This window comes from Mustela putorius, unplaced genomic scaffold (genome assembly GCF_011764305.1).
Source record: "Mustela putorius furo isolate JIRA1106 unplaced genomic scaffold, ASM1176430v1.1 tig00001130_pilon_pilon_pilon, whole genome shotgun sequence".
Classification (NCBI taxonomy): Eukaryota; Metazoa; Chordata; class Mammalia; order Carnivora; family Mustelidae; genus Mustela; species Mustela putorius.
The window spans coordinates 3,342,294-3,370,241 of record NW_025421584.1 but is presented as its reverse complement, the minus strand read 5'-3'; the positions used below and the strand labels follow the sequence as shown (position 1 = coordinate 3,370,241).

The 27,948-nt window shown below is 46.9% G+C and overlaps 1 protein-coding gene across 12 annotated transcripts in view; it reads left to right on the top strand.

Moving 5' to 3' along the window:
• The window catches only part of CELF2 (CUGBP Elav-like family member 2), a 510,120-nt gene that overhangs the window by 209,588 nt on the left and 272,584 nt on the right, over window positions 1-27,948 (top strand). The window contains exon 1 of one of the 12 annotated variants that reach the window (XM_045087385.1): window positions 1,182-3,033. The exons of 6 other annotated variants lie outside the window; for them this stretch is intronic. In XM_045087385.1, the coding sequence (XP_044943320.1) occupies window positions 2,960-3,033 (74 nt within the window). In that variant the 5' untranslated portion in view covers window positions 1,182-2,959. Of the gene's footprint in view, window positions 1-1,181; window positions 3,034-3,468; window positions 3,565-27,948 lie in introns of those variants that run through there. 5 more of the 12 variants (XM_045087386.1, XM_045087395.1, XM_045087387.1 and 2 more) reach the window with 5 other exon arrangements.

The following is a 27,948-nucleotide window of genomic DNA, read 5'->3' as shown; positions in this document are numbered from 1 at the left end:
GGAACCTTCATTGTTCCCAACAGACCAGTCCCCAGTGACGGCGGCACACACTGGTGTGCCCAACCAGGTCAAGTCCTCGAGAGGGCCCCGCCGAGGGCCTCATCCCGTTTCAGGGCTGTTGATAAGATCCTTGGATATAAAATAGCTCCATTGAACCCAAGTGTTCACCAGCGGCCCAGTGGAGCTGTCTGCCAAAAAACTGACTGCCAAAACATGATACCTGGTGGTTCATTACTGCATGAAAATTAAAAAAGGGGCCCCATTGAGATGTTTTTAGATTTTGTTTTTCCCTTCTGCCAAAGCAGTGAAACGAGAAATTTATGCCTTTCATCAGGTGATGTTTGGTTGGGTGTTTTTGTTTTGTTTTCGTTTTTAGACTCAAGAGCTTTTGAAATTGGTATTTTTTTTAAAGGGCTATTGTGCATGTGCTACGATCATGGAATGACCTATGGGTGTGTGCGTGCATGTGTGTGTGTGTGTGTTTTGTATCTCTTTGGCACCTACATCAGGTACCTGTACAATCACTGTAGTATTTGTGTATTTGGCAGCCAAACTGTTTGAACTCAGCTGCCATCCATAAGCATTCCTTGGTTCGCATCGTCACGGTATCCAATGTAAGAGTGAGTTTTCTTTTTGTATCTGACCCTGGTTTTGCTTCTAACTTTAAATGGCAAAAGCAAATGTGCTTTGAAAACTCGGGTATGCTGTAGTTGTTAAATAAGGCAATAACCTATGCACTGGTAATTCTGTCTCTATGACCTACTTACACACTACTTCACCCTCCTCATAGTATGATTAAAAGCTGCTTGGAATCCACTATTGCCTCAAGGGATTTGAGGCTAGAATTGAACAAACTGCTGAGAAGGCTTAAGTCAGTAAGAAGGCTTCCCTACAGCTTCTCCCAACTAATTCACATGCAATTAAAGAGAAAATAAATATTTCAGAAGTGTACATGTTAATGAAGCTTCTTCTACCTTATAGAATGTAGATATGTAGCTTTTTGGAAATATTTCTCCCTTTGATTAACGCGCTTGTGTTTTGCTTCTGTTCTAGAGGCCAGTTCTGTTCATTCTTAAAATAAATTTGTTATACAGTCAGCTCATTATATACATTTGGGATTTATATAAATAATGTATGAAAACCGAGAACTGACAAGGTTGGTCTCATTTACCAAGTTAATCACTTTATTAAGATTATTGAAAGACCAACAAAATTCTTAAAATTTCAAAGGCTGCCTTTGGAGCTAGAGAATAAATGGAAATTAGTGCTACCAGGAAAAGTCTGGGTACTTTGGATCCAAGAATTCATTTTATTGTATCTGCTTTTCAATTCCGTATAGGTACCTAGACCTTGTTCCTCAGAAAGCCAGTATTTTCAAATGAAGGTTAGTCCTAGCCCTATATTGGCCTTGGAATTAGAACCATCTCGGTCAAAACCAGATCTATGGTTCAGCTGAAGAAGGAAATCGAGTCCATTAAGTATGTATGGACTTAATTGAATACTCCAGGCCTGTTACTTCATAGCGCTCAGTCCATCAAGCCTGGATTTAAAATTGGTATATAAATACTTCTTTTCTTTCACCATCTCCAAAGATGGTCAGTTTTCTCATCCCCCAGGAAGTTGGTGAGAGTAGCTCTTTTCTCCATGTTATTGTGTTTGATAACATCTCACACCTGATATATCTGACTACACACGTGACTTAATTGCTTAACCCTTGATTACCGTGACTACATCGCCCGGTGTGAAAAATAAAAGTGATTACCAGAAAGAGGCAAACTCGAAACTTCTGGTAAGCAATTGATGTTGCTGCTTTGCACATGAACTATGAGAAGTTTTAGGTACTTGTGACATTGTGAGATGTTTGGTTTCATCCTAATAACCAAACAACGACAGGAGTGAGTGAGAATGCCACCATTTACTTACCATTCGAGAATTTTGCAAACCACTTGGGAAAATGAAGCTCCCCGCTTCTCTTCATTTGTGAGATTTTGGCCCTTCTCAAGCCCTATTAGTAAATAGTTGCAAATCTTAAAATGGGTGTTTAAGTTTCACGTCCACTACGTTATAGATCTCACAGCCTTTCAATAAAGTCACCGTTGGCTTTCGGTAGTTTTATGAAATCCTAGAAAAATGACAGATTTGATTTCTTCTTAAAAGAAAACGTGATTACTGCCATTCACATTCTCCCAACTTCGTCTTCGTGGTGGAGAGGATACAAAGCCGATGTAACTGTGTGGAGACTGAGTCCTCTTTGTCCCTAAAGCATTGGGCTACGTGCCTAATGTCACTTGGGCCATTTATCTGATATGTACTTGGGCTAGCCACGGGCTGCTCTATCGGTTGTTATTGTTAGTTCAAACCCTGGCGAGCAGATCGCCCAGAAAAGCGTCTCAGCGAACGCTCCTGGGGGTTCCGTGTCCCTCGGGAGCTGGGTTTTGCCGGGCATGGGAACGGGGCTCTGGCAATCGGGTGGCACTCAGTCTCCTAGAGCGGTCGCTCGGGCCCCGTGCCAGGCGCCGTGGAATCAGGGGACCGAGCGCCCCTGGCCCGAGTCCGCGTGCTGAACTAGTTTGCCTTGCTGCAGGCTGGGGGCCCTCGGAAAGTCGGGCTATTTTTAAAGCTGGTGAGCTCAGCTTCCCCAGCCGCCGGCCTCGGGCGGGTCCCTCCCTCCGGGGGCCGGGCGGGCCCGCAGGGGTTAAGCGGCGGCGCGGCGGGCGCGGAGCTCCGCCTCCGCTCCCCGCACCTGGCGCTCGGCAGACCGGCGCCGGGGCCGCTGGCTTTCGGAGGGGATTGGCGGAGAGCGGGAGCGGAGAGGATGTGACAAGTGCCGGCTCGGGCGGCCGCCGCCGGGAGGCCGCGCGCACCTGTCCCTGCCCGTCTCGCGCCGCCCGCGGCCGCTCGGACGCGCGCACAGCCGCCCCCCGCCGCCCGAGCGCAGCGCAGCGCGCGCGCCGAGAACATGACTTCTGCCTTCAAGCTGGATTTCCTCCCGGACATGATGGTCGAGGGCCGCCTGCTCGTTCCCGACAGAATGTGAGTGGGAGCCCCCGCGCCCGGGCACGCGTGGCCGCTCTCCCCCGCGCCCTCGGCCGGGCGGCCGCCGCCGGGTCTCCTCCCGGGAGCCCCCGGGGAGGGCGAGAGCGGGCGGCGGCTCGGGGCCGGCCGCCTGCCCTGGGCTTCGGAGGCGGCGCGGGGCGCGAGTGTCCGGACGTGCGGCGCCGAGCCGCGCGGGGACCGGGGTCGGGGCGCGGGGACCGGGACCGGGACCGGGGTCGGGGTGGGGGACCGGCGAGCGGCGACCGGGGTCGGGGGCGACGGGCGGCAGGCTGGGCGCGCGCTCCAGGCGGGGAGCGGCGAGCCGGGGACCAGGTGAGGAGCGGCGAGCCCGGCGCGGGGTCCGGGGGTCCGGCCGGCGGGGCGCGGCGAGCGGGGCGGGGTGTGCGCGTGCACGCTCGTGTCATCTGAAATGCGGGGCTGCTGGGGCTCTCGTGGCCCATTTAAAGATCCCTTCTCACCAAATGACCCGCTCCTCTGACTTCGATGTGCGAAGACTCCTCTCTGGCGGTAGGAGAGAAGACGGGGGCGGGGGGCGGGGGAGGAGGGGGGGAGGGGAGGGGGCTGGATAATTACAAAGCATTAAAATAGCCCGGTGTGTACTCGGTTGCAGAAATTAGAGGTAATTTTTACGTAATCATGGTGGTTGGTCTGATATGCGGTCTGCAATTTAATAATTAATGTGATTCTGCTGGGTTTGCGTGTCGTCAAACTAGGGTGGAGAGTTTATTGGGAGAAGGCAAGAGCTGGGATTTCGGAGGAAAGTGGATCTAATTTTTATCTGGCTCGTTAGTCTTGACAGGAAAGTTTGTCTTATCAGCTCAGGCGCTATGGGGTCCTTAGCGTTCAGGCGTGTCATGAAAAAGAAACCTGCAGGGATTGCCAGAGCGGGTCGGAAAGGTCTGTGTCCATTTTAGACTGGGAATGTGTAAAATTCTCTCTTACCAGGCAAGGCGTCTGCTAGTGAGTCTGGGCGGCGGATGATCTAGTGCAAAGAGGGACTGTTATCCTTGGGAAGAGTACATACAAAATGTTTCCTCTTCTACCCGCCTTACGATTTCACATCCATATTCTCTCTGACACCTTACTATCTACCCTTTGCAATCCGTAGGCCATTCAGAGCTTTATGATCCATTTCTCTGGCAACTAACTTTCCCCTTTGGTGCTAGATTCATTTTCTAGCATGCTCAATGGTATGAGTTTGAGAGATTTTTGAGAAACTCCGCAGTGGCCAATTATTTGAGCCCCTAGGATTACCCAAAAAAAAAAAAAAAAAAAAAAAAAAAAAAAACATGGGGAAGGCAAGCATAGAATCTGTTCAGTGCAATTGCGCTTCCAGTCGATATGAAGAATGTGGACTTGCTTGCACACACGATCAGGTTCATTGTCCCAACTAAGATAATCAGATAACGTAAATTAAAATATTGAATTTCCTTTTGGCAGTTTTCTCTGGGAAATTTATCTTGATTACTAAGGTTCCCATGATACTTGTTTTGCAAGATCTCGGTCCTGTCCCCCTGAATATAGATAGATAGATAGATAGATAGATATAGATATAGGTAGACAAATGTAGTTTGCATAGATGTGTAATATTTGTACATTTGCTATTGAAAGTTTTGTATTTTCTGTTCTCTGAAGGAGTGTCGGGGGAAAGGAATTGGCTTGATTGTGAACTTATGGTCACCTGCTACTTAGGTGATTATAATATAACTAATGAATGCTCTGTGAATTTAATATGTTAATGGTCTCCCAAAGATGCTGATGCTTGTCAGTTAAATTATGAATTATGAAACTGTCACTTGTGCTTTTCGTTTGGTGGATGAATGTGGCTTTTTCAAACTGTTTGCTCTGAATAGAGCTTTTGTATCTCGGTCACGGAGTCTCCTGTGCAAACCTTAACGTAACTTCTACCCTACTTCTCTTCTACATGCTTGTTGTTTCCAAACGGTATCTTTTGGAACTAAACTCCCATTGTTTTCAGTGCCGTCAACTATCGCTTAATTGAACTTTATTTTGGAAAAGAAAAATAGAGGTTTTGTAAATATTTGTTTCTGAGATAACTATTCTGTTGTCTTAGTCCCAAGAGCACTGTAGCATGTTTTCCAAAATAGTTTGTAATTAACTCACATTGGAGACTGTCTTTGGGGAACAGAGGTGTGTGGGAGGGCATATGACAAGCTGAAAATGTTGGAAACCAACCTAGCAGTGTATCTGATCGCCATATGCATGCGGTTGAGAAGATAGCTGTGCGGAGTTATTGTTTTGGGGACTGGTTGTCACATATGGTATATTGTCATTTGGACTAAATTGCAGTCGGCTCCATGTTGGCCTGTTCCTAAAAGGAACTTAAATAAGCAGAGGGGCTTTTCTGGTGTTGATTTTTCTAAAGCAGTAGGACATATTTTCAATGGCGTTCTCCCACAAGAATATATTACATAAGTTTGCAAGATGTAATATGTTTGAGTCCTCAAGGCAGATGAACAAATAGTTTTTCAGATGAATTATTATGCTTGATGGCCCCACGAGCCATCTAGTTTAAGCCTCTGCGGTGGGTCTGAATTGTTAGGACCTATGCTTCAAAGTCTTGGTTTTTTTAAGCATTCAGGGTCGAAACTGTAAATGGAAATAGACCTTTTAAATAATCTTAACCACTAATGTTTTGTCTTTGTGTGGCTGGAGACTATCGTTCGCAGCAAAGCATAATGAAAATAGAAATAGGTACTGAGTTCAAAAATGTTATTTTAAACTGGGGCATTTTGGAACAGGGGTAGAGATGAGGGTTTCCTTTGCTTAACCTTTTTAATGATCATGTAGGTATTCGGAGGTTTTAGATGTTTTTGAATTTTTAAACAGAAAAATCTAAGAATAATGTCTTGGAAATGACAAATTGCAGGTGGAAAAAATATACAAATGCAGCTTTAAAAATATCATCATCTGTGATGTTAGAATAAGACACCCAGAAGCTATCAGTAAATTAACATGAAAATTTTTTTTTCTCACCTTCAGTCATTAACCTTGTTGGAAATGAAAAGAGTTAGCCTGAGTGTAAATCCATCAATTTGGTGAATTCACCATTTTTGCTGATGAAGTCCTCCCAAGTTAAGATAACTAGAAAAATGTCCGTCCGTGTCCAGTTAAACTGAAAGGTGGTTCTAAGGGACTTTCATTGTTCAGGTTGAAAGGGGCTTTAGAGACCATCTGCCTCTGGTCAAACCTCCTCGTTTTATAGATTAAGAACATTTTTTTTTTTTTTTTTTTTTTTTTTTGGGGCAATGTGGCCAGTTCTCAAAGGCCAGGCAATTACTGCGTTCTTCCTTTACCTCCTTAAATGACAATAACATGAGTCTTTAATTGAACACCTACTGCGCACCAAGGCACTTGATCTATCGGTCTCTAACCTTGATGATAGATCTGCAGGGGGCATATTATACCCACTGTACAGATCATGCTTAAGGAGGTTCTGTGCTTGCCCCATGCCTCAGAGACAGTAAACAGCAAAGCTATGGTTGGCTTGTGCATGTGTTATATAAAAGCCAGTTCGCACATTGTTGGGGAGGGAGGAGAGAACTGTGAATTAAATATTCGACATCAGTTTTTATCAGGAAACCAAAATTGTGCCACAGGAGAATGGTTGACCATTATAGGAAATACATAGCACTTGTCAGGATTGACTTCCTTATTTAATTCAAACTCACACTCTTATTCCATATGTTAATTCAAGGGAATATATTTTAGTTAAAAATACTTTCTGGTTTACAAGGTACCAGTAAGGTGAAGGTCAAAAGCATGAGGGTCTCCTTTTTTGACTCCCAGATGACATTTGATGTATATTTGGAAAATGCCAAAAATAAAATCCAGTGACAACTGAGACTTATCACCTGATTCTTCGATGATCGTGTGAGGAATTAAAGACAGAAGACTCCAAAAGAAGAGTTATATAGATGGGTTTTTAAGGAAAAATTTAAAAGTATACTTTCAGGTAGCATTTCTCAGTAAGGAATACATATGTTAGCATCAGCTGCTTCCTGAAGCCAAAAACTCAGGCCATCTTGGCAGTTTGGAACACTAATGTTCTCTTTGATCTGGCTTAGAGGTATTATGCTAATTGTTAAGTATTGCTGTTTAATTGTCATTTGCTGGATTGAGATTACTCTGGCATTTCTTGATGAGATGCTGTGAACTAGGGGCCACGGAACCTTGCAAGACAAGATAAAAAAGGAGATAAGATTTTTCAGATAGGAACCTAGTAATTAAGATTTCATGGGATCATTTAGAATGTTCTCCACCTCAGAGTGCCTCTCCCCTCCCCGCTCCAACAGCTGTAGCAACAGTGTACTTGGCCTCTGATAAAAGACTGAAATCTACTCCGCCCCCCCCCTTTTTTTTACATAAACTTGCAAACTTTGCATTTCTCCTTACCCCTTCCTTGTGGTTTTATGGCTTACAGATGAAATGCAGATTCCCTTAAAGGACAGGTACCGTGTTGACATGCAAAAATTCTGATAAACTTGAGTGTCCTACGACCAGCACAGGGTGTGATCTCTGGCTGTCCTGTCAAAATGCAGGGGTTGTGCTTGTTTTTGAGGCCTGTGTGCACACTTCTGCAGGGTCACTGATGTCACTGCAGCACATTCTCAAATCCACCTTGCAACTGTGAAACAGTATCTGTAAGCATCCTTTATCTGATTGGCATTCCCCGGGAAACCTGACATTTTCAACATGTTTCAAGGAGCTAAATTCATAAGCCACAGATGCGTCACATTTCCGGTGCTGGACGTGACCCAAACTTGAGAAGTCTTTATTTCCAATTGGAGAGTATTTACTCTGGAGCATTGTGTTTTTGTTTTTGTTTTTGTTTTTAAGGGAAGGCTCAGATTTTTGCTTTTTCTTTGCAGATTAGGGCACCACAGAGGGTCAGCTGTTTGACCCTGTGATACGTATTCTGCAGGACACGGAAGGGAGGGTCTGCAAAGTACTCCTGGTTTCCAGTTCATTAGCACCAATAAGTTCCCATGCCCCCATGTCTGTTTCCACTATCAGAGAGGGACCGGGAATACGACAGGCCAGCGTCACCGGTGTGCCACTTGGGTAGCAGTGCAGAAAATGTATTTTTATTTTTCCTTAAGAGAGCTGTTGTTGCTAAAGCTAAGAGACATGGAGCTGCACATCCCTGGAAAAACCTTTGTGGGAAACAAAAACTAATTAGCGCCGTAAATGCGATGCTCTCAGGTAATTGTAAAATAATTATTCCCCTTTAGCATTATCACTGTTTAATTGTGCCATCCAGTCATCTCATGCTCTGAATCTAGATGCGAAGGGATAGAAACCTCCTTCTCCTGGGGATTTCTTTTTCATCTACTGCGAGCTTTTGACTCCTCCTAAACAGGACTTTAAAAAGAAAGGGGGAACAGGGAGATTTTTGAACGGTTTCACCCTTCCCATTTGGCCTCAATCAGGGCGGAAAGTGATTCCTCCACCTGGTTTTATAGGAAGACCGTTCCGGTTACGTGGTCTCCTTGCCTGGTGAGAATATCTGAGGTTTACATGTTCCCAGAGCTGCACCCGGAGTTTTACGAGCGGTCTGTTTCATGAACTGCAGATTGTGTATTATGTTCAGATACTGAGAGTGATACTTCAACATCAGCTGATACTTTAAAATGGAATGCTAATAAATATGTAATCCTACGGCTCTCAAAATGACAGATGAGTACAAATTCCGTTTTTGGTTAAATTTTAATTACTCCATTTGAATGAATGCCTCAGAGCCAACTTGCCAGCAAATTATTAGACCCATTTTTCCCCCCTTCTGAAGATTTATGTAAATTAGGTTTAGGCTGTATTTAGACTAAAACATCATTTTGGTTTATTATTCCGAACTTCTCTACCAGACCCCTATGCCCTTTAACTTAAGGTCGGATTTTAAATAAGTCTATTCTGAGGAGGTCTCAGTCTCAATGGTCTGTGCTCCCTTTTGGTCCATAGGATCGTAAGGGTCAGTCCTACAGATCCATGACCAGGTCACGAGATTCCTTTAATAGTAACATCGCCTTAAAAGTGGGGTTATGGAATATTTTGATTTTTTTTTTAAAGATGTTTATTTATTTATTTATTTGACAGACAGAGATCACAAGTAGGCAGAGAGGCAGGCAGAGAGAGAGGAGGAAGCAGCCTCCCTGCTGAGCACAGAGCCTGATGCCTGATGCGGGGCTTGATCCTAGGACCCCAGGATCATGACCTGAGCTGAAGGCAGAGGCTTTAACCCACTGAGCCACCCAGGAGCCCCAGGATATTTTGATTTTAAGTCTTTTTCTTTCCTTTTTTTAAGGTCTTAATAATTAAGGAAGCCAGAGTCCTTCATCTCCTCAGTAAAAGTGCTTATGCCTGTGACTTATGACTGTGGACATCCAGTTCCCCCAACCCATCAGCTGCTTTGTCTGGCATTTATAAGCTCTAGTAGGGCCCCAAGATCCCTCAGTAGCACAGATGATGATGGTGACTCACTCCTCAGAATGCAATTAATTTGACATTTTGACATAACTTTTGGACAGCTTAAACATGATTTTTGTGTTTTGAGTACCATGGGAGAGTGACTTAGTTCTTCAGTTTTCCTACTAGAATCTAAAGTCCTGTGATTTTTACACTGCAATGCCTAACTTCCATGCTTTTTTTATAAAGAAAGTTCATAGTTGGACTTGGGCTCACTAAACTTTAAGGTTGTATTTTATATCCTTCCCCATAAATTATGTCTTCATTTTTTCCTGGGTTCCTTCTATAGCAGGAGAGTTGTACCATATGTATCTGCCAAAAATAAAATCAGCTGGTCCTCTCTTAAGTTAAAAGAGCAAAATAGTGCTCTTCACTTGGCTGTGGTCAGTAGATGTAAGGGGTGTGTGTGTGTGTGTGTGTGTGTGTGTCTGTACACATACATATGCATGTATATGCACATATATGTGAAAAAATATATATGTTAGAAATGATCTTACTGGGCATAGTTCTTTACTTTCTTAAAATATCTTCTGCTTAGTGATCTTTGGCTGTAAAAGTTATGAAATTGTTAGATACATTGTAACATAGGAAACATGTTAACATATGTAAACGTGCCTACGTTTGTGCATTATTATCTTCACAACTGAAAATTTCAAGATTTGGGAAGCCTCAGCGTCTTGACGAGAGATGGATTCAGGTCGGTGGTCCTGCTAGAAATAGGGCTCGGGGCCATGTTCTGACCCTTTGGCCTAGAGCCTCTGAATTGCTTCTATTAAAGGTGAGAGAAAAAGTCCCCCCGATAGTGCTGTCCCACCTTACTGGGTGACCCTTTTTATCCTAGCTCCAAAGTCCCAGGACCTGGGGGCCCCTTCTGTTTCTCAGCTGCAATCAGGATGTTGCTGCCATTAGGGTCTTTCAGGCTTGGAGTAGGAAGGAAGACCCTTCACAGAGCAGCCTAGACAGTTGACCCTAAAAGGCCATTTTCTAGGGTAGACATAGCTGATGCCGGCCAGACCACACGCCTCTCCTTGTGCCTCTTGGCCACTGCCGACCACCCTCCTCGGAGACGCAGATCATGCCAACAGAGCTTGCTGGTCCTACAGCGTAGTGTCCTTGACAGTTTCATCGTGCCTGGTGAGGGTTCCGCACGTGAGCGGAGCCCCTTTAAAAGGCTAACGTGGCGGGGATCTAGGGACCTGTGAGGGGCTGGAGCGAATTGGGTGGAAACCATCCTAACGCACACGGTTGTTTTCTCTCTTTTTCCCTGCATCTCCAGGGTAAGACGTTGGGTGTCACGCAGGTGAAGCAGAAAAAAAGTTGAAACATGACATTTCACTTGTTCCTTGAAAAACCTTAAGGGAATAATAAAGATGCTGTGGAGAAGCAGGAGAAAGGCAGGCTGGGGGAGAGGACTCCTGTGTGTTGATGGAGTCGGGCTGCTCTGTTGAACCCTTCGCTCCCGATTCTCCGCAGCCCCCCTCGGAATTCCTTTAGGTTCCGAACAGAGCAGGTGCTTCTGAAGTTGGCTTTCTGCCTTTCTCTAATCGATAGCTCTTTCTGCCTCTTGATCTGCCTTTTCCTAATTGATAGCTCTTTCCTTCTCTTCTTTTCCTCTTCCGTAAGCCCGTTTAATTCAGCCCTGCCCAAGAGCCTTCTCCGTGGGCAGAGAAGGGACCCCCTGCGTCCAGCTCTTGGAACCGGGAGCCCGGGGAGGAGGGTGGCATGGGTAGCCCTCGGCCATCACTTGGAGGAGACTCCGCAGAGCAGCTGCGTGTTTCTGTGCATCAAACTGTATTTTGCCTTCCGACATTATAGAAGGGGTGTTGCGTTTTCCGCGTGAGCAGAAGGGGAGCGTATTTCAGAATGATTAACTTTACGGAGGCCATTGTCTTGGGCAGCTATATTTGGCTCTGCTGCAGCTGTGTTTGCTTTCTCGAAATTGTCACCAGGAGGCCTCCAACGGCAATTATTCCCTTCAGTCCACGCTGGTGACATCTTTCCTCGTGACGCCCGTTGTCCACCCAGCCCTCTCTCCTTGGTGTCAGGATTGAAAGGCGACCCACCAGTCCTTGAGAAGCCGGATGCCCCTGAACACCGCTGCCGCCTCCCCCTCAAAGCGATTTCTTAATATCCAGTCGTGTTTATCTTACATGATGATGCTCGCTGGCAGGATTCTTATTTCTTTTCACAAAAAAGCCTTATTTTCCTGCCTCTTTTTCCCTTCTCTCTCTCTCTCTCTCTTTTTTTTCTTCCCTTTCATTTGCTCTTATATGTCAAAGGATCACTTCCAGCACCTGCTTTCCTGCCTTAACCAGAGCAGGGGCTCCTCCCTCCCGATCCTGAGCCCTGATCCGTCCCTGGCAAAACCCCGCCCTGGAGGAGAGACTGAGGCAAAGCACTTCTCTCTCTCTTAAGTGAACACTGGCCACAGAATTCACTTTTCTCCAAGGAAGAACCTAGGAAATGTTTTCATTCCACTGACTCTGTGTGTGGGTTTGAATTTTGACTTAGAAATAACTTCCTCTTGGATTGTGTGTGCGTGCGGGGATGATTGCCCTGCCTTGGGGTCTGCTTGCGTCGGGGGGACTGAGGTCACTGGGGGTGTGGCTGTAGGTGTCTCCAGCCCCTGGCTTCACTCAGCAACCGTTCAGCTGTTCCCCGGACTTTTCTTCTGGTTAGTTCCATGCCCATCTCTGGTCTCAGGGGACTTGTCAAGATTCCTCATCTAGGAAATAAGGATATTCAGATACACTCCTTACCTGTCCCACAGAATTATTGTGAGGCTAACGTTGGGAAGAGAACGATAACCTAAATATTTTATAGCTTCTTGGTACTTGAAACTGACCACAAGTTCACCTGCATTTCCTGGGAGAGTCAAGTACAGTGAAACCTCATTACACTGACGAGTTAATGTGTTCTCCCTCGGAACATTTGTGCTTTAAAGTCTCAGCCAAAGACCCATAAAGCAGTATTGCTCCCATATAAACTTCCAGAAAATGCTCAGTGCCCAGGACAACGTTGTAAAGACTGATTTTCCCCCCCTCTCCCTTCTCTGCATGATGATTGAGAAATAAAATGTGGTTCATCTTTCAACCGTGAACTCGTGGTCCGGACTTCCATCCTGGGATAGGGCTAAAGCAAAAAGCAGTATCTTCACCCAGGGTCCCCTTATGCGTGTTCTGAAAAAGCCCGTCTCTACAGCAGCTGAGACAGATCTTGATTTTCTTACGGGGAGAGAATGGGTCCCACAATACCCAGTCTGGTTCCAAGTAATGGGACTCCTAACCCTAACAGAAACCCAGCCACTGGGAAAACAATTTCAGTGATGTGCCTATGGAGAGGGACTGTTGTAAACGCCGCATCTAACCTCCTCATGAGGAGCTCAGGCCACAGAATGCCTAGAGCTGGAGGAGGAGAGTCTCCAAAGTGGGAAATGACTTGGAGAAGGAATCTGTGGTTTTTACGAGGTGCCACAGTGGGTCTATGGTGTCTGTCCTGGTGGCGCCCGGCTGTAGGGTGCATCATACTTATTCTGGTCTGTGCCTTAATAAACGGGCACTGGCTTCTCCCAACAGAGCCGATAGGGTCCTTGAGATCCTAAGAGACCAGAGCTGCCTGAGCTAGTGTGAAGATTTGCTCCTAATGTTATAAGTCACTTGATTAAGATCACACCTGTTCAGATTCAGCTGAGAAGCCGACAGCCTGTCTGAGCCCGTTGGTTGAAGGATGTTCCCCAGGGATGGGCCGGGGGAAGAGTCCACACCTGCTCTGGCTGAGACAGTGACACTGACCGAGGATCTCCAGGTCACGAGCGTGACCTCCAAAGCTAAGCGTGCCCCGCCTCCCAGAACAGACCGCCTTGCACGAGGGTGAACCGGGCCGTCAGAGTTGATGGCCGGTCCTCGGCTCGTTGTGCCAGGAGAACAAGGCCTGGGGCCCAAAGCTGGCGGAACCTTTGGGGAAGGGGCCTGCCACCCGGCTGCCGCAGAGGCTCCTGGGCAAATTGACGGGCACTTTGCAACCAGCACATTCTGTCTGCTCCGAGTCCGAGAAGCCGAATTAACTTTGCAGGCAGCCTTTCAGTCAGGCCAAGATTTTGTGTCCGGTGGTTATAAAAAGTGACCAAAATTGGATGGTTGTCCGCCACAGAAACCACTTGGTGGCCTTTATCTTGCCCCAACGGTGTCTGATCCAAATTGATTTCTGGTTGTCTGTTCAATAGAATAATGATGTCTACCCAGAAGCCAAAAAAAAAAAAAAAAAAAAAAAAAAATGTTTTCTCGTGTCAACAAAGCTGTAATTCTTTGACAACTAAATACTCCTTGTCAGATGTTTTTCTCCTGATCACTGATACTTTCAAGGATGCCACCTTCCTGTGGGTATACCTTCTGGAATGTTGTATGATACTAGCTAAGGATAGGTGCCTGCCATTAGGCTAAGGAATTCATATAAATTATCAGTAATCTTCAGAATAATGTTTCAAGATGAGTTGTATCGTTCCTATTTTGCAAATGAGAAGAAGTTCTAGACGATGGAAGTATGTGTCTGCTTCAAGGTACCCATTTCCAAAGGCTGAGGTCTTTTCCTTGTGCCCCCTAATGTTGTGGTCCGGGAGGCTGCTTCTGTCTTTCGAGGGATTCTTAGACCCTTCCATACGGTGAGCAGATTGCATTTCTGGGGATGTTGGCGAGTGTGGATTCTGGGTATGAAATACAGTTTCTTAGCTATGACCTAATGATGATCTGCTTTTTACGTGCTCTTTCCCATAAATTACTTGTGCTTGATTTCATTTCATAGCCAGACCAATTTCTGAGTCTAGAAGGCAAGAGTGTTGGGAGCGATGTCCGTAGGAAGAGGGACCGTAGCCGTGTCAAGCTCTCGTAACGCCTCCGGTCACACTCACTGCCGAGGTGAGGAAGCCGTTAACTTGGAACGTTCAGGCCGATCCTTCTCCTTCCTCCCAGATAACCATATCTTTCACGAAGAGGTTTCTTGTGAGGACTGCATTAGGCACTTGGCCTTCTCTCTCATTTATTTCCAGCTTCTTAGTTTTTACATCCGATGGACAGGTGGCCTTTCTCAGGGGCACCTTGAGCCCAAAGCAGGCCCCCTTGTGAGTTAGAAAAAGGCTCTCGGGTGACCTTCAGCTCCGCCGCCCCCCTCAGTTGGTAACTAACTCTGTGCAGAACCCTGTTCCCTGCGCTCTCCCCACCCCCTCCATAAGTGGACCTGATAGGGGGGCAAGAGCATAAGCCAGTCTCTGGACCAAAGGATTTCAGATGATTGACAGTTATGTCACCTTGAGTTTGGTGTCCCGTCCATTCCCAATGTCTGTAAACTTCAGCCCTCCCCATACCTCTGCGCAAGTGCAGAAACATCTGACAGGACTCTGAATTTTCAGCCCTGTTTTTTATTTTGTGTCTAGAAACCCAATGTAAAGGACGGGGTAATGCATGCGGTAGGGTGGAATCCGTGCAGGGGCTGGTCCAACCCTGAACCCATTGCCTATCGAGTATTAGCTTGTCGAAATGCCTTTACTCTTGGCAGGAGACAAGCGTCACAACCTAAGAGGCTGTGATTTGAGTGGAGTGTTCGCGCCCCGAGCTTATTGTATTCTTGCTACTGATGCAAACATTATCTATAATTACATTTTCAAGTGACTGAAAATTGCAGGCTTTGTTGAACAAAAATACAGCCAAAGAATGGAATGTATACCCACTCCACCCTCATTATAAGGCTTTCAGAAATCAGACTGGAAGGCCCAGCACCATGGCTCTCAGCTACAGGATACCAACTCCATTCTCCGATGTTTGAACACTCTGTCAAAGTGCTGGGTTCCCGGGGATGATCCTATAACTGGAAGAAAATGCTAGGACTATTCCAGCACTTGGTTTGCTCTGTTGTCTGCTCAGTCACAGTGGCATCTCCTGTCCCAAATCCTCCATTTCCAGGATGTGATATGAGAAACCACAGTTGGATTTAGATACAAGCATGATGGGCCAAGTTGACAGAGTTGGTTGAGAAACAGACACTGTTACTTTCCTGGGACAGACACTATTCTATGGCTGTGACATTGTGTTTTTACAGTGCCCCCCCCCCCCCATGTAGGGCATGATTGAAACAGACTCCGATGTAGACACTACTGTAAAGAAGGCTCTTCTTTTGGTCAGAGAGCCTGGCCGCGAGGCACGATAGACATGCTGGCCAATTTAGCTTTCTTAGACACAGATGAGATCTTCTTTCTAATTTTAGTGAGAGCTTACACCCCTTGGAATTAAAAAAAAAAATCTGACATGTTAGAACTTAGTATTTCACTCATTGTTTATTTCTGTCTTAATACCCAGGGAACCAGTGAAATAGAAGAATGTTCCTTGGTTTCGGAGGTAAAGCAAACAGGAGGAAGAAGTTACGATTAGCATTGTCACTCTGTCTGTTGTTACTGTTTTTAAGGTATTTGTCATTTATATGATGGTTCAGAATGCCACAGCTCACTCTCCAGACCCTCGTAGAGTTCAAATTCTCAGGAAACTGAAGAAAAATCTTGGTGTTGCTTTAATCCAGAATAGGAACAGAGCAGTTGATTGAAGTGGTTCAGAGAAGCCACAGGCTGTTCCTGATTCTGTGGAGCCCTGACAGGAAGGACAGACATGTCATCAAACAAGTGTCTATTAGGTGATAATTAAATTGCGAACAGTTGAAATCTGTTTAGGAAGCCCTGCTGTATATCTGGTTGGGTATTCCCATCTACATATATATGGAGTTCCACATTCTAACATAAATTAAGAACTCGAAGGTGGTGGGGGTTTGGACAGGCCACTTCACTTATAACATGAAAACAGCCACCTGTACTCAGTAGTTTCAACATTCGTGGAATCGAAATTAAATAATACTGGCATCCAGGTAAAATGCCTTCTGCCTAACACAACTCGTCAACAAGTGTTGTGGGGTTTTATCATGTATACTTTTAAATGTGAATGGATGGCTGTGGCTTTTGGGACAAGACCTCTGCCGGGAAAACTCTGAGTTGTAGCGAGTCTCCGTAATCTCAGTGCCCAGGTACAAGTTGTAAATGAGAACGACTCAGTGTATGTATTTCACTGATTCCCTCTGTGAGTCACACGTACCCTTCTCTGATGTTCAGCCCCACCCCCACTTTTTTTTTTTTTTTTTGACAGTTTAGGGGTTTATGTCTCTAAGTGTCTGGGCTTTTGATAGCTTGGATTCTTAACCAATCAGCAAAACTGACTTTAAGAAATGTAATTAGCCCAGAACCAAAGTAAATTAGCTTTTAGAGTTATCGGACTCTCGAGGTTTCTTGTCCGCCCCTACAATAGCAGATTGATTCCACACGGTGGTGTGGTCAATTCAACACAAGTCGGAAAGCACAGGGCAGTTTTTCAGTTTAAAGCACAGACTGAAGAGTTAAAATTAAGTTGGACAGCAGAAGAGTTTAGGATTTATGAGTCACAGCTGACCTATTATTTGGCTGAAATCAATCAGTTTGTTGTCATGTGGAAACCACCTAAACATTTTCTGTACTGAAAAAAAAATCTTTTTTTTTCTGCCTCCCAGTGAACTGCCTCCCAGTGAACAGGAGTGAACAGTGAACTTATCTTCATCATCGTTCTCAACAAAAATACTTTAAATTTCATAATGTACTGGCTGGTTGCCTGCCTGTTCTTGGTGTCAAAAAGTTTTACAAAATGTTAATAGCAATTCCTACTCGAAGTGCAACATTTGGTGACTCTGAGCTTCAGTCATCCCTGCTGACTTTGTTCCTTCGTTGGGGAAACACTAGTTTAAAAGAAGGGTCTGTGCTGTTGCATTGTTGGCTAATGAAGGGTTCTCTTGTTGGGAAGTAAGAATGTACCTGTTCCTTCCAAAGACCTTCATTCTTCATCTTATACATCCCATTAGATAAATTACATACTACTGCCTCATTGCATTTTTTTCTTCCTTTATCTGGATCTTTCCTAGAGTTCTTACACACCCTATTTCATGTGTTCATTACTAAGAACCCAGGAGAGAAGACAGAGTTTCTTAGTGGAAATGTTCATGGACGTTAGCACTTTGATCATCTCCGGCGTTTGGATCGCAGAATCCATGTAGTTTGAGAGATGGGGGCGAAATCAGCCTCGATTATTAAAACCCAGACTGTTGCGGTTCTTTCTCGTCTAAAACAGCTGCCCCTGTGGAGAAGGGCCCTGCCCTGTCAGGTCAGATTGGGTCTGGGGTCTGGTGTGATCCACAGAATTAACTGTGCAAGCAGAGAAATCTGGGTTCTATCTAGTCTGCCCTCTTGCTCCCTGAACTTCCTTTAGACACGCTCTGTAATTTACACTCGGTCTGGAATCCTGAGGACAAGTAGCCATGCAGAGTAAAAAGAAGCCATTGGGATCACAGCCACTTCCCTGGCATCTCAGATAGGGCCTCAAGCTCCTACAGGGAGGTACAGGGCCTAGGTGTCCTGGTTAGCTGGCATACTCCCTGGTGTTGTCCTGGCCTTGTCGTAACCAGCGTCCCTCTGTCAGCCTAAAAACTGTCTGAGTTTGGATAATAAATTCTCGCAACCGGTGCCATCATCACTAGCTTTCTTAAATACAGTACAAACGTGTTGGCCAGCTTTGAAAAGTCTGTACATAGGAGCAACACAAACCTCCCCCACACAAAGGGTTTTCCATGCTTTCAGACATTCAGAAAAAAAGCAATTTCTAACCTCTCTTTCTCTGACCCATTCCCATACCTAAATCCTCATTAAGAGAAAATTTGACAAAAAAATTAATGTCTTCATTTAAAATTTTTTTTTCCTTTCCAAGAGTCATTGTTTATGCACCACACCCAGTGCTCCACGCACTCCGTGCCCTCCGTAATACCCACCACCAGGCTCAGCCATGCCCCCACTCCCTCCCCTCCGAAACCCTCAGTTTGTTTCCCAGAGCCCACTGTCTCTCCTCTTTCATCTTCCCCTCAGATTTACCCCCAATCCCTTTTGCTTTCCTTCTCCTAGAGGAGAACATGGGCAGTCACCTCTTCGACATCGACCGCAGCAACTTCTCGTAAAACGTGTCTCCCAAGGCAAAGGAAACAAAAGCAAAAATGAACTTTAGGGACTTCATAAAAAAAAAAAAATTTAACAAATTGAACCAAAGCTTACTCTTGTTCCTAACGTGTCTGCTCCCTGCTGGGCACTCTGGGATGTGCTGTCTCCGTCACTTAAGTTTCTCTCTGACCTGAGTCTGGCATCCCGGACGCTCCTGGCTACAGCCTTGCCTGGACACCCTTGCCGCCGCACCCGGGTTCCCTGTCGGGGGACCGGACACCAGCCGCCCCGGGGCTCCCTCTCCCTTCGACTCCGTTAAACTCATGATTCGGGTCCCTCATTCTGAAAGCTCAAATAGGAAGCTCCGTGACTCCTGCTGACTTTGAGCTGGAGCATGACCAGAGAGAGAAAATGATCCGATGGCGCTGCTTTTGTCTGTCCCCAGGCTGTCTTTTGTGAAAGAGTAACAGGAGAGCTGGCCGAGGTATAATGACACCGGCGGGGGGGTGGGGGGCACCTCAGCTATATTTTTGAATTCTAATCTCCGGGATACTTTGGCACTCTTCAGTGCTAATTGCTTTCTCATCCAGTGCTAGGATTTCAAAGGATCTGTGAAATATGTGTGTTTAAAATCGATTTCCTGATTTTTACATTTATACCCAGCTGTTTGTTATTCAGTTCAGCCATCAGCATCTGAGTCTCAATGGGCCATGTAATGTGCAGCTGTAGCCAGATGTAACGCTTCTGCTCCCTAACTGTTTCTGTGAGAAGCTTCGAGAGGCAAGCTAAAGACTGCTGATAACCATGTTGCCTACACTAATTTACCCTCTGGAGCTACACAGATTCTGCTTGGCAGTTTTGTTTCATGACCAACAAGCAGAGCAATGTTTGCGATCTCCAGGCCTGGTAGTAATGTTGACACTGTATATATCAAGCATATATCCGCGTTGATATGAAAGGTACTTGTACAGCTAATTCAAGCCGCGGGAAGCTGTCTGATCCGCATACGTAAAGACTCTGGAAGCAAGGCTGTACTTCAGAAACATCAGCCAGGATTCAGATCAGACCTTGGCCTGGATTAAAACGGGTTCACAACCAGGTCTCTTGAACAGAGAGACTGAGGATTTTAGGATCATTTCTTTTCTGTCTGTAGTCGAACCTTGTTTCTAATTTGCATTTATTATTCAGATCTGTGTTGCCTTTTGTATGTGTGTTACGTGTCTTTGTTTAGAGGCTACCGCTTCTACTAAATTTAATTACTTCCCTTCGAGGCTTTAAATTGAGGGCAGCTTCTATTAATTGTTAATTACTCTCCCCTGCCATTGAGACAGCAAAGGTACAGTTACTAATTGTGGATCTGTTTTGTGCAATGACAAGAGGCTTCTTCAGCCTCAGTATTTACCTTTCTACGGGGACCAATTTTTATTTCTCTAATCTTATCTTTTATTAAACATAAAAGTAGACATTCTAGTGATATATTGGCCATTCCAGTGATCCGGTGTTGTTCTGTTTCCTAGAGGAGTGAGTGGGAGTCGTATTTGGCTCTGTGCTGCCATCTGGTGGTGACTTGGATCTCTTTTCGCCCCCTAAGAACAATTCCTCATGGGAAGGTGGTAGGTACCCTTGGGTCTCTGCCTTTGCTGGTGCGACCCCATGTCCTCGCTGGGGATTTAAAATGAACTTCATTCCTCACTGGTGGCTGAGGGAGAGCATCAGTGTGGCTCGGTATTTTTTTACATCATCAGGTACTCATTGCGTATCTTCTAGATATTTGTCAAAATGACTGTCGTCTTAAAATTCCTCACTTGGTCTCCGTGGCACGTGGCTCTTTCTCCTTCTCTGACTCTTCATGTCTCTCCAACTCCCAACTCCCTACACCCCGTTTCTTGCCTCCTGACTGTGGGCCTCTTGCATCCCGGCCCCTTGGCTCTCAGCCTGTCATTCTGAACCTTCTCTTTCTTAGAAAGCTCGTACCCTCAACCACACCGCTTAGACGGATGGGGGTGGGGGGAAGCTGGGTGTCACCATTTGATCGGTTGATTTTATGTGGGTGTCTTTTGGTGAGCTGTGTTTCTGCCTCGGTAGCCTGCACTTGGTGGCAATCACGGGGCTTTGGTGGGGGTGGACGGAGCCTGTCTGTTCCGCCGGGCTGCTTCCTGAGTGTTCCGGAGTTGGCCACGGTCCCATTTCAACAATTTATTAAGAGCATTATAATCCCACAAAGGGTTTTGTAAGTTACTGAAAGAACACTTAGAGTTGTTTCTTCCTTTATTTATTGGACTCGGTGTTTCACAAGATGAAGTTCCCTCCCTGCCCAGCTTGGGCTATTTCGTTTCTTACTGACATTTTAGTCTTCTCTTTGAAATGGATTTGCTGTAATCTTGGCTTTCATGTTGTGATGGGCTCTGGTCCACAGCCCTAGAACTTTAGTTAAAAAAAAAAATCATAAAGGTAGAGGGCAAGGAAGAATCAAGGTATAGGTTGAAGTAATGGGCGTGGCCAAGTAAAAAGATTTCGATCCCTTGGGAGCAGGCTTATGGCAAAACCGAAGTGATTTGAGTTTGGGGTTTTTATTATTGGCGGCTGTGCAGATGCTCTCCAGCACCTCCAGGCAGCTCCGTTCCATGGTAAGTCTGTCTCCTCTGACAGTGATCATAGGCACAGGAGCCCCAGTAAGTACGGGCAGTGCTGGGTCCCTCTGTCCCTGGAAGTGACTGCCCCTGGGGGGACCGAGCCACACGGACAAGGATGAGCAACAGGTCGGGTTCCCCAGAGATGTGAGTCAGCCTCATTTGAGAAAGGACTTCTCCCTTCTCTCTCCCCGCTCCCGCCCCCCGCCGTGTCTGGGCTTCTATTTGAGCAGAGCCTCCGACCTACATTTTAAAGAATAGAACGCCCCAGAGGTGGTTTGCCGTGTGTTACATCACCAGGTTGTGCAGGTAGAGGTATGCGGTGTGTGAAACTGAATGGTCTTTCTGACTGCAGGGCTTATTACTAAGTTCTTGATACAGGATGGCTGTCAACTTCAGCAGAGTGTGAAGGAAGGGATGACTCTTTTTCCCAAACGCATTAGGAGGGGAGTAGTTCTGGTGCAGGAAAAGTAGGAATTCTGCCGGGATTTCTGTGCTCCAACATTATGCACTACACCGCTCTAAAAACGAATTCCGGAGTGAAACTCAGAATATCCATTGTAGCACTGATTTTGTGCATATTACACCTATAAATCTGTGTATCATGAGTTACAGATGGAAGGGGTTTGCTAAAACACTATTTCTTAAGGATTATGGTCTTAAAATGTGCTATAACCTTTCTGTAAGTATCCCACATGAAACCATTTTAATGTTTGGAACTTCATACATGAGCTTGAAATCACGATAATTATTTTAAATGATACTGGTTGGGTTCACTTCTATTAAAACATTTCTGGCAGTAATGAAACTCACTTATTAAATGTGATTTTGGCATTTAAAAATGGAAGGCTCTACAAAATCTTTAAAGTGGAGAAGGGCAAGGGAGGCCCTTCTGTAGGAAGCCAACTACGATACCTTCTCATTCCAGAGCACCCCTCCCCCATCGCAGGCTGAGCGTCCCTGTCCTGCTCCTGGGTCCTGGGCACGTACCCGTGCAGGGACACACGCGTAAGCCACAGTGCTCCTCGGCGGCATCCACCATGGTCTTCCAGCAGCGCGGGTCCCGTTCCCACTCCATATGGCACAGGGTAGGCACGAGCACAACACATCAAAAGAAAACGGAAGATAAGTCAAGAACTCCCTATTTTGAGTATTGAAATGAACTGAATGAATGCTCCCGGGGCTCCTACCATATGCCAGGATATAGGACGTGAAGACAAAAAGCCTGTCATCAGAGCTAATGCCAGACCTGCCTGAGCTCTTGGCATTCTGACTCTGGGGGCAGGGACCCCTGGAGTCCTGGGGAGCGCTGCCAGCGCCCCCGAAACACACCTCGAGGTCCGAAGCTGTCGGCTTCATTACTTGGCCCAAGAGACACAACTCTGTTTCTTCCAGATTTGTCTACGTGTACGTTTTCTTCCATGCCTGCGCGTGTCCGCTTCTCAATGCGCATTATCGAAGAAAACATTTTGAGTCACAAGTTTATTTTTGAAGCTTTATTTAAAGCCACTCCGTGGAAGATAAATGTTACATGTGCTTCCTAACTTTTGTCACTGAAGTGAGAACTTCTATATCCGTTTTTCAGGCTGGTTTTATTACAAAATGAGGAAAAACTACATGTATCAGTTACATTTCACACCTTCACGCCAGTGCTCCTGAAGGAGACCATGGGCCCAAGGCAGTTCAAATATGCAGATACGTTTTTGTAATTCCTGGAGACTTTGGGACATGTCATCGATGTTGAGTGGCTGGGGGGGGGTAGTATTTTCTCTGTATTTCTGAAAATACACTTCTAGGGGGAAAATAGCTTCTCTGTTCCGTGAACACAGACCCCTGCTTAGTGCTTAATAAGATCCTATTCTGCCGTAACAACGTTTTCACATCGAATAAGTTGTATCCCAGGACGAAAGGAACAAGAGTTTATGGAAACTTTCAAAGGTGTCATTTCTGTGGCATTCTCATGGTGGACGGGTAGAGCTCGGAGCCACCAGGAAGCCCCTGCGCTGCGGGAGGCTGTATTTCCGACGTGGTGGTCTGTTTCATTTCTGTTCGTTGTCACTCTGGTCCCGTTGGTCTCTCCCTTTTCCCTGCTGGGGGGTTTTTCACTCTCATTTCCTGGGGCAGCACGTGCTAAGTGCTTGCTTCCGGGCCGGCCCCTGTTCACTACCGCGGGGGGAGCCTCGGGTCTTCGCGGTGGTCCCCGCATTCTCGGAGAAGGTCCTGTTGCCGGCTTCCTGTCTGGCGAGTTCTCGTCCAACCACGGCACCTTCTCCCCTCCGGGCCACCTTCCACGCCCCGGCTGTGTGGACGCGCTGTTGGGCTCTGTCTCGGTGACAGGCTGTGCTAGTGGCTGCTCCTCGAGCCCCCTGCCACTCACGGGGTCTTACTCCGTTCAGGAGGCTCTAGCAATTTCCCACACACTGGGCGGCTTACACGACACTTACTTTTCACCCAGTGGAGACTGGGAGGTCCGACAGCCAGGTTGGACCCTCTTCCTGCCCGTCGATGGCCATCAATGGCCACCGTCTTGCTGTGTCTGTACATGCAAAGCAGAGTGAGGACACTGGTCTCTTCGTCTTCTTACAAGGGCACTCGTCCCAACAGAGGGGACCCCACCCCATGGCCTCATCTCAACCTAATTACCTCGCCTCGCCAAAGCCTGCCTCCAGATAGCATCATCTTGGCGGTTAGGACTTCAGGATAGGAATTTGGAAAGAGAGAGACACAGATACTCTCCATAATAAGTAGTGAGACTACAAAGACATAGAAGCAGGCCCCGAAAGAGAGAGAGAGAGAAAGAAAGAGAGAGAGAGAGAAAGGCGCTGCCATCTCCACTACTAAGAAGGACTGGGGAGGTGACCAGGCGACATCAAGACCCACCAACTCTGAATAGTGGTTTACTATAAACACACATTCTTTGGGATTTGCCTTCAAACCGTGGGGCAGGAGCACTTGAAAAGCCACACCAGAGAAGGTTCCCAAACCCTCTCATTTCATGAGGCTTAGAAAGTGACATTAAAAGTTGCGGAGAGAGAGACGACATTGAGATTGTAAGACTTCGTACGAAAATGTAACTCCTGTTTCTTAGTTCGACACATGTCCAGTTTCTTCTGCCCCATCAGGTCACACAAACTTTGCACAACTGGGTTTTCCAGATCATTATCTCGAGAAAGTTACTGTCTATGAAGAGATATCTCGGGGCCCCTTTCCACGATGTTTACTGCATAGGATCTTTGTAACTTTCCATCTGGACATGACCAGAATCCCTTTGGAATGGAATGGATCCTGGAGATTTTAAAGTGTTAGGAGCTGATCTGGTTGGACAGTCACATTCCAGTCAGCATACGTAAGAGGAGTTCTGCCAGGATTGTTTTGATTTTCATGTCTTTGGTGCATGCCTAGCTCTAGCTTCCTGAGGTCTCAGCACCCTGAATCTGGGTTTCACTAACTTTATATTGTGATCAAATCATTGGCACACATTTATGGGGGTCCACAGTTTGTGATGGTTAGAATCAGGATAGTCTGGAATGTTTGTGATGAACTATTATTGCATGATTAGGATTTCATTAATAAGATAACAGGAAAGTTGGGGGCTTAGCACTGGGTCGATACATCATGAGACTACCAAGGAGCTGGATTTGTGTTGGGGGGGGTGAAAGGGCAATTTATAGTGACCCCACTTCTGTTCCTGTTTTCGTGAGCATTCCTTAGGAGACACTCTTAATTCAGAGCCTTTTAGAGCCTGACAACATGGCTGTAAGTTAAGTGAACTTACACAGGGTGCTTAAAGGTTCAAGTTGTTTGAAGGCTGAGGTGCTGATCGAGGCGGACGTGAGGACAGGATTGGCGGACAGCAGTGGCCGTCCCAGCTCCCACTTGACTTCCCTGCTCCCTCTGGACTTGAAAGGGTCACCTTGATGTTTCGCCCACAGCAGAGTTCAGCCCATTGTCCTGTCCTTTTGCTCTGAGGACGGCGGCAGTGTCTCCGTTCCCTGCCCAGTATTATTCTAGTTTGTTTTTATCTGAGATGGAATTCACGTAGCACAGTAGTCACCCCCCTGAAGGGGACAGGGGTCTGAGTGTGTTCCCAAAGCTGCACAACCATCATCCCCCTAGAAGTGTGTTTTCAGAATATTTTCATCACCCCCAAAAGGAAGCCCCGTATACCCCCCCACCCTTTCTCGTTTCTTCCCAGCCCGCCTCCCAGTCCCCGGGGGCAAGCAGTCTGCTTTCTGTGTCTGTGGGTTGTCCTGGGCTGGACCTTTCACATGAGCCCAGTCGTGCGTGATGTGGGCCCTTCCGTCTGGCTGCTTCTACGTAGCGTATGTTTTCAAGGGGCTCGGGGCTGCGGGGTAGACCAGCACTCCATTCATCCCTCTTTAGGCCTGAGCATCACTCAGCTGCCTGGGGAGACCCCGCCTGATGCCTCAGCGGATGGGCATGTAGGTTGTCTTGGCCATTAGGGACAGGGCTGCCCTGAGCATCTGTGTATCAGAGTTGATGCGAACGTGTGTCCATCGGGTTTGTGCTTAGGAAAGCAGCCGCTGGGGCGTGGGGTGATCCGGGGGAGCGGCTGCGCAGTCTCCAGCACGATCGTCCCATTTCACGTTCCCGCCAGCAGCAGGGGTAGCAGTGTCTGGTCTCTCCACGTCCTCACCAGCACCTGCCACTGTCTGTCGCAGTGTCATTTCTGTCCCATAAGAACATGGACGGTGAGCCCCAGCGTGCTAGGCAGGGCCAGGGACGACACGTGTGTCTCTGGTCATTCTCACCGTTGTCTCTGCCACGCCGACTCAGGGAAAGCCGGGTGAGGAAGACGGGAGGGAGTAATTGTTCTGGAATCATCTGCGTTCCGTGGGCCCTCACCAGCACAGACTGGCTGTGTCCTCCTCCCCCGTGATCACATCCGCTGTGTCTCCACCGCAGCCTTCTCCCCCAGCAGCAGCTGGAACAGCCAGCCGCCGCCTGCTCTGTCCCCGCTGGGGCGTGTGGCCGGCATCTCCACTCGTCCCCCGCCAAACTCCCGCCCCGCGCCCGTCTCCCGTGCCCATCTCGCTAACGGGTCGCCAGCCGCCGGGGCCGAGCGCTCAGCTCTTCAGTTGCCCTGTCCTTCTCCTCGTGCGGCTCCTGGACAAGTCCCTCGTGCCCCGTGCCCATCCCGCAGTCCCCCGTCTGCAGACCCCCCCCAGGACGTGCTGTTTCCCCGGACAGAGGATCACACGAGTCCCCGGCCCAGCGGCTTCCTTTCACACGCACCAAAACATCCGCTGCCCTCATCCTGTCCTAAAGCCCCCTCCTGCCCACTTTTCCTGTTCCCTGCCGTCTCCGACCTCCCCTCAGGTGCCCTGCCCTTGCTGTCTGCTCTCGGTCTCGAACCCTCATCCCCCAGACCTCCTGTGCTGCCTCTACTTCCCTCTGCGTGTCTGCTCGAAACGTCGCCTCATCCGTAGGCTGTCTCGGACCCTCCTTGTCACAGCTCGCAGCCCCGCTCCCTTCTATGCGTTTCTCCTACTTCATCTCCCCGAATGGTGTTTCTCACGTAACCTACGGTACGCATTTACCCATTTCTTCATCTTCCACCTTGTCTTCCGGGATGCGAGCCCCGAGGCAGCGGCCACTTCTTGTCAGCGGTCCACAGCTCTATCCTCCTGCCTAGGATAGTACTGAGCCTGTGCGGGGCTCTCCGTAAATTACTGTCCGGTGGGCAGGTTATTTCATTCTTCCTGAAATAACCACTCGGAGTCTTTTTGCTGTCAACCTGTATTAGGTGAGCTTTTAATCTTTCCTCCATTCTGCAAAAGATTTCCAAGCATTTTTGCGTAAATTTGTGTAAGCCTTTCTCTAGCACACTTCCTTTACGTATAAATTTGCTCTAATGCTAGGCAGGTGCTTTGGAGGCCTCCTCTGAAAACTGTGTTGCCCCCCCCAAAGTACCAAAGATGATGATTATATTATTGTCATTTTTATTACTCAATCTGGTTTTAATACATTATAACAGTATGGACCCTATTAGCCGAGTACATGTTAATAGCCTGGTATTATAATACCCTAGGATATAATAGTGCGATGATATCTTATTTTGGTGGTTCTACTAATAAGGACCTCACTTATAGTCACATAGAGCTCTAATGGTTTAATAATAAATATACAAGGATAAGAATCTGCCACTGAGAGTCTTATCTAAAACACGAGATACCACTGTACCGAAAGGGGATATGGATACCCCCATATTTTCGTACGTTCATTTTATTCTTCGTGCTGTGTTGCACATTAGGGCCGAAGATTCCAGATTGTTCAGGTACCTCCCAGCCTTTCTCTTGCCTGTTTATTCCATTTCACGCAATTGCCAAAAATAAGTGAGGCTAATATTAACTTTGGTGAAGATAATGTTCCAGGGCCTTCCAGGAGTACACTGAATAATTCAGGAGAATGTGAGGCCGTGGTTAGACTTGCTCCCTGCAGGCCGGCTCACCTGACTCTGAACCCGCCTTCACTGTTGTGGCACCGTGTGCCCGAGAGACGGCATCTCGGCCATCTTCCCTTTGCTCACCCGTACAGCGGGACGAGTAACAGCCGCCTCGTGAGTCTGAGAAGTCTAGGAGGTGATTTATGTCAAGTCCGTGGCACGTAGTAAAATGCCCAATAAATGTGAACTGCAATTATTATTACTATTATCATTTTAAAATATTTGCTCTCTCCCAAGAAATATTCTTCAGCAAAGTGATGCTAGGATGGCTG